At 42.6% G+C, this 13304-nt stretch overlaps 1 protein-coding gene across 8 annotated transcripts in view; it reads right to left on the bottom strand.

Annotated features, from left to right (window-relative positions):
* The window catches only part of ATXN2 (ataxin 2), a 50023-nt gene that overhangs the window by 36242 nt on the left and 477 nt on the right, over positions 1–13304 (bottom strand). For all 8 annotated transcript variants that reach the window (XM_042865553.1, XM_042865549.1, XM_042865551.1 and 5 more), the window contains exons 2-5: positions 6988–7024; positions 5538–5597; positions 4737–4808; positions 4355–4505 (exon numbers count right to left, since the gene is read on the bottom strand). In XM_042865553.1, the coding sequence (XP_042721487.1) occupies positions 4355–4505; positions 4737–4808; positions 5538–5597; positions 6988–7024 (320 nt within the window). The remainder of the gene's footprint in view (positions 1–4354; positions 4506–4736; positions 4809–5537; positions 5598–6987; positions 7025–13304) is intronic.

Raw genomic sequence — 13304 nt, 5'->3', positions numbered from 1 at the left:
CTTATCAACACCCCATAGCCAACACAGCCATAATCTAGGCCAGCCAGTGCTGCTTCTGTGCCTACTGCCATTCATTCACTGCTTCATGCCTGATCCTCCCAGATCAGACATTTTACACCAAACCTAAGTTGGAGGCTGCCTGTGTCACTTGTGTGACATTTGCTTCCATGATGCTTCACTGGGGGAGAGGGGAACTTCCTCCAACAAGATGAGAAGACACGGACGTGGGGACTGAGGACAGCACCTGATGGAGGTAATGTCTGTATTCTCAGAGGGTTTAATTAATTTCTATTAAATAATTTCAGAAAAAAAAAAAACTCCACACAAAACGTTTTGGCATTCTAGATACTGCAAATAAAATAGTAGCTTAATAAGACTCATATTTAACCCACTAACTTTCCTATTTAAAAAGCCACATAAAAACCATCAGCAGAGTGCTGTCAAAAATTGTGATACAGATGAACTGGTGGGACAAGGCAACACAAAAACTGCACCACCTAATGAGTGTTACAGGCCTGAGGAAGATTCATACAAGCAATGCTAAGTTTCCCAGTAGAATCCAGTACATCACAGGGCACAGGATGTCCCTCTGCTCTTCACCTTTCTTTCATTTTAGGATACAAGTGAGACTGCAACATCAGCCTAACCTTAACAGCTCAAAAAAATCGAGTTAGGAAGAATTCAAGCTACAAAGGCAGACTTCTAGTCACACAGTACAGTCTCATGAGCAGTCTGAATGTAGCAGAAAGGTACTTCAAGGCACAGCTCACTATTATCCTGGAACAAACAGTCAGAAAGACACAGAGGGACACCAAGATTAAAAAGAAGACAAGACAAACAAGGCATGAACAAAACTGATGAGCAGCACAACTGAGAACACACAAATTCTTCAAATCATTGTTTCCAAAACAAAGATACTGCTCTTAAGATTATTAAGAAAGTAGAAGCTGAAGCAAACTGCTGCTCTGGGTGCCAACTGGCAGAGGGTTAGCACGCAAGATATCGACTGCGTGCTCACACTCCCCTTTGCTGGGGCCCCGTATCTCTGAGCTGTTGAAGGAGCACTTCACGTGACACCTTGACACGGCCAAATTTATATCCAGTTCATTTTGTATATGGGTAAAACTCAAATAAATGATCAAATGAGAGCTGGCCATAAAGAAGTGTGAGTTGTATGTAAGCCTCCACTAGCTCCCAATGCCTCTGAACCCACTTTGCATGAAGTCTCCAAGCAAAGAAGTTTCCTATGTTAAGGCCTCACTTCTTGTCTCAGCCTGCTAAATGGGAAAAAAAAAATCCCAAGGACAACTTTACACAACAGAAATTCACATGAAGCAGAAGCAAATCAAGTATACGCATTCTAAGAAAAGCCTCAGCTTGGGCAAATTCTTCAAGTGTGTGCTATTAGGTGACTTAGAGAAAGGATTGCCAGAATGGAGCAATTAAGAGTCCAGGTTTGATCAAATTTGGCATTATAAAAGCTTGTTTTCTCAAACATGTTTTGTGCTCATGGGGAAGAGCACAAATATGCATTTAAGCATAGTTCAAAAGCCATTAAGCCAACGTGCATTAGGTGCCAAAGGTGTTTGTATTGCACACTGCAAACTTTGATCAAGTTCGCATGGCTCAAAGAAAATTGATGTTTCAGCTTAAATGTTACAAAACAACTAAGAGTTTACTGTTGAAACTACTTACTACTGATTTAAAACATTAGAACCAGTTACCACTAGTTCTCCAGGGCGAACATTTCCTTCCTTTGTTCACAATGTGCCTCCTGCTATTCCCCTTCCAACACTTTCTCTGGAAGAATGCCCCTTTCAGTGCTAATTCAAGGAAAAACTTAAATAGCCAGTTCTCTCTTGCCTTTTTTTTTTATTGGATTTGTATTACTTTTCTCAGAGCGTAGTGACTGTGCCAAAAAAACAATAAAAACATTGTAGAAGCCTATTACTTTAACAGTAGTTATGATCTTGAATTTTCTTGTCTTTAAAGAGGAGCCAAGAAGACAACTCAAGCCTTACTCAAATTTGAATCATATGCAAACCAGCAGAGCTGCCTGATCAGTGTTTAGGACTACAGGAAATGCTGTTAGAAGCTTATTCTGTAGAAATGTGCCCTTCTATTCCATTTGTATGGGCCCAATAATCTAACTAGCCAATCTGCTGGTACTGCAGAAAGCCCTGACTCCACTGAGTGACCCTCAGATGGTTCTTTTTGATTCCTTTTGAAGCCTGACAGGAATCTACTCAAGCACAAAGGTCTAGATAGACTGAAAAAGTTGCAAATAAGGGCTCAGGTAGCAAGGAGAGATTTATTTCTTGATGCTTAAGCTGTCAGAAAGTTCTTATCTACGCAGTCCTACTTTCCCCCCTCTCCCAACACTTCCAATTTCCACAGTCTAGGTAGGCACCACGCTTTCTCCACTGATTCAACTTAAGGTGCAATGTCATGCTTGGCATAGGCAAATTCAAGGCTGTTGCTTCCAAACAGAGTAGTTTCACTCACCTCCAGCTTATACTGCCATTACCTTCCCTGTACTCATACTGATGCTGCTGCAGGATTAATTATCAGCTCGTTGCCCCAAAGCTGCACAAGTAAGATAGCAATGAAAGGTGCTTGGCAGACTACTTTGGATGTTTTTTTTTTCAGAGATAACCGTATTTTCCACTCCTTCTGAAAGAAGAATCCATCCCATTCCCCTTCTTTCTACCTATTGCTCTTTACCACTCCTCTTCCAGTCCGCTTTTCTGACTTTGACACAAAGACAGAGACAACGAAGCAAACACCTCTGCTGTTCAAGTCTGAGGGTAATTCAGAAGATCAGTACTCAAAATCTAAGGAGCACCATTTGGCCAAAGCCCCCCCAGCTCAACATAGAAGCAAATGCCAGAATAAAAATTCACACGACCCCAGACACAGCATAGTATCTTCTGAAGAAAGTAAGTTTACTTCAAGGGCTCCTCAGAAGTCTTGCATTTGTCTGAGAACAGGAGGGAGAAACCAAACACATACACTCCCCCCCAATAAACTCTAGTCTAGCGAGCCTCTCCTGCAGCAACCAAGTGCCTGAGGAGTGCCCTTTTGTTTGATTACATTTTCAAGTGACAGCAAGCTTTCTTTCCAATGCAGCATCTCCAAACAGCATACTGCCTTGTCTGAAATTGCCTGCCCATCAGTGTCTTTTGGCTATTTTAAAATACTTCTTCATGGGTCTGTAGAAGCTAATAGCCTTTGTTTTGTATGAAGCTCAGCACCATCAAATGGAGCTGAGCACCAGATGGTAACAACTCAGTGCAAACATAGCAGGGAGCACAATCCCCTCACCTAGAAGTTCAAATTCAGTCTTTACTGTGGATCACATAGACTTATCTGACCCTGTCACCAAGACTTGGGTTCCTCTACAAGAACAAAACGCCCACAGTTCCTCTTTGCATGTGTGTTCATACACACTCATGCTTTTGAATCTTTGCTAACTTAACTTCCCAAGAAGCAGAAAGCCTTTCATTGCTCTCACGTGCAGGTGTGATCAGAGACTTGCTTGCTCTTTCAAGTGTGGTTTCACGATAATAAGTTGTTGAGACAAAATGGAAAGCAGATTAATTTACCCACTGTGAGTTATCAAGTTCTGCAGCCTTCCAGTTTATCTCACTGTCTGTACAGTTTTATTTCAGCTCTCCTCTCCAGCTACTTAAAAGATTTAGATGCAAAGACATTCCACCTCATAATGCAAACTGAGTGACTGTTCAACATAAAGCAGTCGTTTTCTTCTAGAAAACTGCCATTCAGTAATTATTCCTAGAAGTAGTAGATTTTTCATTCCATCTGCTCACTAGAAATCTAGAAAGGCAGGGTAATGGAGAATCCAGTTTGCATTTACATTAAAGAGATGTTCATAGCAGATCCATTATAAGACAGCTTTTGTGTAATTCAAAGTCAAAATCCTATCCAGAACCTGGAACACATCTGCATTTCAATGCTACTGTTGCTCTGATATTATGCATCCTTCTTTGAGGAAAAGCAAATTCCTTGAAACAAGCATCTTATCCTTCAGCCTTAAATCAGGCAAGAACACACACATGTGGAAATACAAGATGAAGAGCAAAAATCTCTCCAAATTTCTATGAATCCATACATCTTTAAGTCGCTGCTACCTGGGAATAAAGCATGTGTGTAGCAATGAACACTTGGCTCCCAGTGACAATTGCTGACCAACCTGAAAATCTACAAACATGCAGCTTCACTCCTTGGCATTGAAAGACATAAAAAGCATCAAAAAAATGTATATAAAACTTTTGAAATCTTGACTTATGATCTTAAAATACAAATAACTTTAAGAATCTTAAAAAATGTATACCTCTTCTTGCGTAATTGGTATCCATATCCTTAAAATGCACCATAACAAAATCTGAAGACTTGAATAAAATACTTTCTAGTATGTCTTCACGTTTTGGCCCCAAACTGGATTCTGCAGTTTTCCGATGAGCAGCATCAAGCACTAAATCACACTAGTAGAGATAAAAAGAATATCCTAATTGAATACACCATAGACTACTGGTAACTGACATGCTTGGGAAAAGCACACATTTACAGAGGTTTGCAAAAATGAATCTGCATGTGTAAGCCTAAACATGGGTCAGAACAACTGATAATAAATATTCCAATTTAATGAAGCATCAATTATACAGTATTTGTACCTTTCAAAAGAAGGAAGAGCCAAAAAGGAAGAAAAAAATTACCTTAGGACTGTAGGTTTTAAAAACTCCTTCATATATACCACCATTTTTCACCTGTACTTCACATTTGGATCCCTAGAATGCAAGAAAAATCCAAGTGTAGCACTCTGTCAGCCTGACAAATGATACGAGTGATTTTCTCAAAAATACATATTTACAGAAGCACAATGTGTAAAAAACTAAACCAAAAAGCTCAGTTTTCAGTCAAATCTTTTTTTTTCACCCAAATTTTTTCAACATTTGCCCATTTACAAACACGTCTCTGCGTGCCACAGAGACAAACACTGGGGTATGTCCCAGAGTTTATTAAAGATACTCATGAAAGCGTTTTCGGTACACATGAGACTTTTGATTAGCTATGCATGCATGCAAACAAGTCTTTGTGCAAAAACAAATCCGTGCATATGCATGGGCATAAGTAAGGTTAAAGTTTTAGCCCAGATTCTAGCTGCTGTGGGACAGTGTGTCACCAAATTTTGTCATGTTCCCTTAACAACCTGAAGGGAGAAGGGCTTCTGCTGCCTGTATATAAATGTATTACTTATTCATAATGCCTCTGGAGACATTAAATTCAAAATACAACCAACGAGCGTAAGAAATCTGCCATCCCAAATATAATTTGCAGTTTTTCAAGCCAAAAATACACAATAGCTATTACTATGACTGTTTAAATTTCAATCTTGGAACAGGATGCCCACTGTTGAACTTTATTATTCACTCTATTATATTACAATTAGTGTAATATTTAACAATTCTCTGTCACTATAGAAACTGTTTACACGCCTTGCAAATATGAGGACTTACAACAACTGATGTAAGTATGTGAACCATTCTCATGTTTGCATAGATGCCATCAAAAGAAATCTGGAAAAAAAAACCAAAAAAGTTGTCATTTTTATGGGAAACACTTGTAATTCAGAAAGGCAACGCTACAGGAACAAAGTCAGCTCTCAGCAGTACAGAACAGCTGCTAGAAAGACTGGTCAAAAAACCTCACTTGGTCAGTATACACTGAATTTAAGTCCCAGCAGATGTCCAGAGGACCCTTTCTCTGATCAATTAAATATCAGAGCAGCCTTAAAAACATGAGAAACCTTATAGTGTGCCTCAACCCAATATCAATCCCATTAATGGGTGGATAAAACTCACATACCAAGTCTCACAACTGAGAAGCCCTCCTAGCAGCCCTCCCTGGGAACAGGGACAAGGCACCTCAACTGTTGCTGAAGGAGAAATGTTCCCTGAACTACATCTTTGAAGTAAACAGACCTGATGACATGCATTAACAGGACATGAAGTCGTCCAGTTGTGAACTGCTAAAGAGCTACAAAGCCTATTATAAAACTAGTGGCCAAAAGCCACTCACTGCAGTTCCAGAACCCAGAAACCAACATATTTAAGGATGCTCCTGTGCTCAACACTTAGTAAGGAACACAGAAGGCCTAACGCTTCCTACTTGTACATCACCTTTTTCACTGCTCTCCCTCAAAGCCTCTTTATTTTTACTGAAGAGACCCATTATCTTCAATATACACTTATAGAGGTAAACTGTAGTCCTTTCAGCCCTTCCTACTCCTGCCCCATTCCCTAGAACTAGTCATCCTTGAGAAACAGGCCACTAACAAATTAGCAAATATTTGATTAGTGCAGTTCAAAGATCCGTTTTCTGAATCAAGACCCAGATCTTTACCTTCCACAACATATCCTACAAACCAAGTCACATCCATGGTGCAACAGTGTATTGGCCTTGAGAATAACTAAAGTTACACACACAGGTAACAGTGGCTTAGCTACAATAACATTACATTAGCTATTTTGTAGTAAAGCTGAACACAATTGCTACTTCTATTTGACAAAGCCTTGTCTCCCTGCCTTCAGTCCTCTGTTTAAAGAAATCAGTTCAGAGAGTTTCCAGAGAGGCAACGCTTTTGAATCTGTTCCCAAGTTAAAATTTATCCATGTATTTGCAACTATAATCACAAGAAAGATTTTTATTGGCATGTTTCAAATGTTTAAGAGTTCCTTCTCTCCCCATTCTCCCAGGAGACTTAGATCATAGAATCACAGACTCAGATGAATGCGAGATTTTCTACATTTAAAAAAGCACATCTCAGTCTAAAATACTCATTGAGGTATCGAAAGGAAAAAAAATTAGATTATTCCACAATGTGCCATTTTCACATTGCTAAGAAAGGCCACCAGAGAAGCTGTTTCCTTGTATCTAAAGAGGAAACAACAAGGAAAAAATACTCACTGTGGGCTGAGGCGGTCCTTTGCCACTGCTGCGACCTCTGAAAGGAAACACAGACAGAAGACACAACTCAGAAATGTTGAAAAGGATCAATTTCTTAACAAATTCAAAAACCAAACTTCATTTTGTGCTGAGAATCAGAGCAAAGAAAACCAGCTCTTCCCCAGAGCCAAACTTAGCAGTTGCACCGCCTGTAGCATCTATCCTTCAAATTACTGATCTACAAGCAAGACCAGTAAATGGGTAAAAAGGTTACCTACAATAAATGGCAAAACAAAGAAAATACCAGTGCTGTGTCATTACAGAAATCCACACATATTCTCTCTCTAGCAGAATCCTGCAGCTAAAGGAAACTCCAAAGCCTATTGGCACGCAGAACCAAAACTGCTCCACTGCACTTCCAGGCTCAGAACCTCACAGCCATTTCTCTAGGCCTGGTCTCTCCTCACTGCCACCATCTTTCTGGTTGAGGGCCACCCAACCAACTGCCCACAAGGCCCAGTTCTCAGTCCCTACTTAGAGCTTATGAGAGCAGCAGCCACACACAGCCCCTCAAAACCAGTAACCACATGCAAACCAGTGAACACCTTACAACCTCAATGTTTCAAAATGCCTTTAAATTAACTCGTAGACTCTTAATGCTCTGCAAACTGAGATGCAACAGTCTGTGCCCTTCAACTCAGCCCTAGAAGTGCCAACAGCATCCCTGTAGCTGCAATAAAACCTCAGCTTGGTTGGTGTGCTTCATGTCCTTGTGTCCAAATTCCCTCTGAACAAGCAGCAGCCCTAGTTCCAGCTACTTTTTTGTAGTGATTGAGGTTTGTATCACAATAGGAAGCCCTACTTTCAAATCCTCCTTGTGATAACCGAGATTTGTATCATAATGACGACTTAAGAGTGCACCCAATAAGAGCAAAGCAAAATGAACTCTTCAATTTTATTCAGAAAAAAATCAATTTCTTGAAACTGACTCACCTTACAGATGCACATCCATTTAATTAGAGACCCAAAGAACCACGCTCATGTTTCAAAACAGTCAAACAATGCTGAAACCTAAACAGCAAATGTGTTCAATTGCTTCTGAAAACGCTGTGCTGCAGTAGAAGGCAGCTGTGCTCCAAACCATGCCCTTGTGAGCAGGACTCATGAGCTGGTCAAGGAATTAAAGGGTCTTCTCATGAGCACTAATTTTGCAGACATCAGCAAATCCATCAGAGGAGCAGGAAAGTCCTTAGCAAGGAAAAAATGAAATCCACTGACCGATCACCTGAGCAGTTTGAGAAAGCAAGCTTGTGAGCCCGACGTGCTGTGCTGTACAGCATTGCTCCCCCCGATGACATTTGCTGATTGGTAATAAATGCAGACCTCAGATGTCAAGCTGGCATTTTCAGGATACTTGTAGAGTTCTAATCTCATACACACAAAAAAAAATCTAAACCAAATAGCCCTTATTTAATTACCTATAAGCCTTGGCTTTCCAGAAGACAGAGTCACAACTTTTGGCTCTCTGGCGACCAGCAAGTCTTACCATTGAGTAAGCCTGCCATTTGTCCAGTGACTGCCTGCCTCCAGTGCTGGAGCCTGCAACAGTTTTAGCAACATTTTCAGTTGAACCACACTCTTCTTTTGGGATGCCATTCCACCAGATGCAAAATGCCCCCAATAAAAGGGTCAGATTCAGCTCTGATTCCTTCTCTTATCATAATCCAAAGTTGCAACAAAACTGCCATGCAGAGAACATGGAGGAAGCCCAAATAATTCCATCAGTTCCCTCTGTTGGTCTCAAGAATTCAGAAGCCATCCCTTTCTGCACCAGTTACAGAAAGGGCCAGAAGCAAGAGCGCGGTGCCTTTGCTGCACTCCCACAGCTCCCACATGCATCCTTAGAATTTCACTAACTGGGCTCCTAGACTGGTCAGCAAGTTCAGAGCATTCTGTTCAAGCATTCAACCTGAAGCATCCTGGATTTTCCACCTCCTACATGTCCCCTATTACCATTCCCATCACACACCTCCAAGAAGCCATCTGACCGTGCGCATCCACGCTGGCAAAAGGAAAGGCTGCAGCTTCTGCATCAGAGCAAGAGAAAGGACAAATATGGAGCTCCGAGCCCTGCTCCAACCAGACATACCTCTTTACAGACCTAACCTCTTTTTCTAGCTGCGACTTTTCAATACAGTCTCAAGTAAAACAATCATCACCATTTTAAACAAATCAGCCAACGCTCAATCAAAACCCTATGCAAATTCTGCTAAAACCAAGACCATCAACTTGAGGTCTGTAACCCAACATGTGAAGGCTCAAGCTCAGATCACCCTTTCACACATCTTTAATGAACTATATGAAAAATAAGCTAAGACCTTTACAAAAGCAGAAGGCAGATGGTCTTTGCCGGAAGCAATTCAGCGCAATGCAAAACAGGAGAGCAAAAATGGAGTGGGAGAAATCAGAAGGGTCACCAGCAATCCTGCACTGCTATCTACAACCACATGGTGAATTAAAAATACATTTTATATTGCAGAAATGTGGTTGAATGTAGGCCTTGGAGAAGGCAGAGCAACTTGGCAAATCAAACTTGCAACCCCATTCCAACGCTGCAGGGTAGGAAAGTCACAGTCAGAAACTGCTGCACCAGACAAAGTAAGTCGACCAAGTAATTAATCTCAGTAGCCAACTCACTGCAGGTTAGTGCTTGTGCTTCAAGAGTGAAAGTCTACACAAGAGCTTCATCCCAAATGCTGCACAATAAACATCCCAGGAGCAATTTGCAATTTTTTTCTATTTTTCTGAACATTTGCTATCCTCAACATCCCACACCTCCCCTCCTGATGTTTACACGCCAAGTAGAGTGTTTGTGTAAGCAAAACAAGGTCATGCATTTATGTCTTTACAGCTAAGTGAAAACTAATGCAAGGAAGGCAAGTCTCTCCAGGATGTGAAGTTCTTTCCAAGAGCATCTTCACTTTGAGACCAAGAAACAGATGCAGCCACCCTGCAATTAATGTCTGCAGCAGAAGTGCAACTACAAAGCTCACTGAACTTAATAGAGCAAATGGATGTTTCTGGAGCACTGACTGCATCACCACAGCTTTGAAAACAATTCAAGGATACTCTGAAGAACTTTCATTACAAGTGCAGTGAGCTGATAAAGCTTTCTTCTAAGGCAGAATTCAGAAGTACAAAGTTCAGACCTCATTTAAGAATAGCAATTGGTTATGTAGAAGTCAAATGGACCAAAGCTGTCAAATTAACGCCACGCAAAAGTGCTGCAGTGCTGCCTTCAGTAGTTTTGCCCAATGCTGACATCATTCACATCAACTCTTGCCTTCTTACAAGAGGACGAGTTCTGCAGCACCCCATCACACAGGGACACCTGAGCCAAGCACGCAGGCACGGCCCATTGATGGACGTGGGCACTGAGGAACCTTCGTGTACACTGCCATAAATCAGCCACCACATTAAAACTTACTCAAAAGCAGGTATGGGGGATCACTCAAACACATTAACTGCTCTAAGGAAAGAGACCTGCAGGTTACCCATTCATTTTGCTCAGCAGTTTAGCACAGCTGCTCTAAACCCAACACAAAGACATTAGAATGAACTAGAAAACCTCTGACTGATGTGTGACCAAACCTCCAGAACAGTCCCTTGCATTATTTCAGAGCGCCTTGGTGCTCAATATTCCCAATTACTTCTACAGAACAGAACGGACACCTCCCTTCTACCCTGTCCTTCAACCTTTTGTGAGGTTAGTAACAAAGGCTATCAAGAAAAAAGAAAATAAGAGAAGGCAAAAAGCATTAAGCCTCAAAAGCAAGCTACATAACATGGGGTAATTTCAGTTTAAATTTCTTAATGGTTAAAGTAACTCATAAAAGCAGCAGCAGACTATTTCTTAAAGGGCAGGTTCATTTTGGCAAGAAAGTTCCCAAACAAAAAGGATTTTTTGCCACAATTGTAACCAGAGATGTAATCCTCCAAAACCAGAGCCTGCAGTGATTTGCCTTCAGCCAAAACCCCAGTGGGAAAAAAAAAAAGATAAAAATAGTTGCAGCATTCAACAGAAAGCTGATACAGATGTATTTTCTAATCACAGAACTGCTAACCTTGCTAGGCCTGTATTGGGGAAAAACCTGAACCGACACACCAGCAATTTAGAATAGTTAAGATCTTGAGGAGCATGGCAGAGCAGGTTCACACAAGGTCTACATTTTCTCCAGTTACAGCTCACCATGCTGTTGGCATCCCCTGTTCTCCAAACCCCCACTTCCCACCTGTCCCATTCTACAAACAGCCACCACCAAATAAAGGTAGAAATTCACTTAGCACTCATTTCAAAAACATTCATTAACCCTTCTTGCTGACTTTTAGACACCTTTAAGGAAACTTTCCTTTGTGATTTTCCTCCCCAGGGTAAATGGGGAAGGAACAGCAGTGGAAAGCAAACATGGGGATACCCTCATCTTTCACACAAGATCCTACCTTTCCTATTACAAAATATGTTACAAGACCATTAGGATGGATATCTTACTAAAATTTCATTTAAAGACCATGGAGACACACAAAGTTGTCCCCCTCCTCTCACTACCAGATGAGGAAGGACCAGGTACTCTCTCCACTAAGCACTGCGGTAATAAGGACACAGAAATTGGGCCCACAACTGTTGACTATTAAACAACTTTCTACTCAAATCTGAGTCAAAATTGATGAGATTTGAGTCTACTCAATTTTTATGAAAAACTTTGCCGTGAAATGTAACCTTTTTTTTTTTTTTTTTTTTGGCATGTCACAAGAAAAACAAAACTAGAAAGCTTTGCAAAAAATGAGGGGCGTTCAACTCAACACTTCCAATCGAAACCAAGATGCAGGCCAGCTAAAATCAGTGTGGTTTTTTTTTTTTTTCCAAACAGAAAAGCCTCTTTGCTGTTAATTTAGAGGACAAAATTTGCAACGTGAACCATCTTTAAATTTGTTGTCCAGAAAAGACTTGACACCTCCTTAGGAAAGCATTGGGAAAAGTACTCTGAAGGTATCCCATGGGGACCCATCAACATGAGTGCTGTGATCTTACTGAAACATTACTCAGAATTACATTGAAGAATTATTACAACTATTATTTTATTTTATTTTTTTTTTAAGAGAGAGATTGGGAACACCTTGGTTGTCCAGCAGCCCCGTTACAACTTCCCAAGTTCTGAAATGGAACCTATCCAACAAAACTGAGAGGAGAAACCCAACGGTCGTGATTTTAGAGCTTGACAAAGGAATCAAAGCTCACAGCTCTTCACCTAATGAGCCCAAAGCTCACAATAACTCCAAATCCCACCAAAAAAAACCTTCCAAAAAGCTGTAGGTTTTGTTGTCCTTCACGTTAACCTCCACGGTGCCGCTGTCTGTCAGCGAGGCACAGCCAACATCACGGCCATCGCAGTGCCACGCGCGGGAGCCATGAAATCATGGCACTGGCTGCTGGGCACTGCTGGCATTGGGGTTTCTTTGGGTTTTTGGGGCTCTTTTTGCTCTTTCCCACCCTCCCAGTGCTGCTCCGGTCCCACAGATGGGTAATGACGTACTGCTGGGTTTTTCAGGGCTGTGCAACAATGACACTGCCGTGGATTCTTTTATTGCCAAACGCACAAAACTGGGTAAAAATACAAGGCAAGCGGATGAGCTCCAAATGAGCTCCAAATGAGACTGCTCCCAGTGACCATGACCTTCAAATCTGCTCCCATCCCGCTTGGATCGCCGGGACACATAGAAAATGGGGGGGGGGGAAGAAAAAAAAAAAACAGACAAGACCCCAAAATGGTGTTTTCTGTGTGAGGATCCCCGCACCCAAAGGCCGCGATCCGCCCCGAGGCGGCGCGGGGAAGGGTGATCGGCAGCAGAAAAAGCGCGATGGGGGGGCGATAGGTGATTAAAAAAGAGCGACGGGGGATAAAACATAAAGGCCGGGGCCGGGGGGGGCGCGGGGGCCGGGGCCCAGCCCTCTGGGGGGCGCCGTGTGGGGGGGGCGGGAGCGCCCCTGGGAGGGCGCGCGGGGAGCCCCGCGGCCGCCGCCTCAGCACCACAGCGTCTCCTCAGCGCCGGGGCCCCACCGGGCCTCGGGGCTTCCACCGCGCCGCCGCCGCCACCTCGGGGTACAAAATGGAGGCCCCGCCGTGCCCTCCCCTCCCCTTTTCTCCCTCCTCCTCCTCCTCCCCCCCTCCCTCCCTGAAGGGCAACCCGCGGCCTCGCCCCGGCGGCACTGCGGAACCCCCTCCGCGCGCGCGGGGCCTTGCGTCCGCGCCCCGCCCGCCGCCATGCCGGCCGCCCCCCCC

This window comes from Lagopus leucura, unplaced genomic scaffold (assembly GCF_019238085.1).
Source record: "Lagopus leucura isolate 7727_CA_CO unplaced genomic scaffold, USGS_WTPT01 Super-Scaffold_806, whole genome shotgun sequence".
Taxonomy (NCBI): Eukaryota; Metazoa; Chordata; class Aves; order Galliformes; family Phasianidae; genus Lagopus; species Lagopus leucura.
The sequence above is the reverse complement of the archived record's forward strand: the minus strand, read 5'-3'. Positions and strand labels throughout refer to the sequence as shown.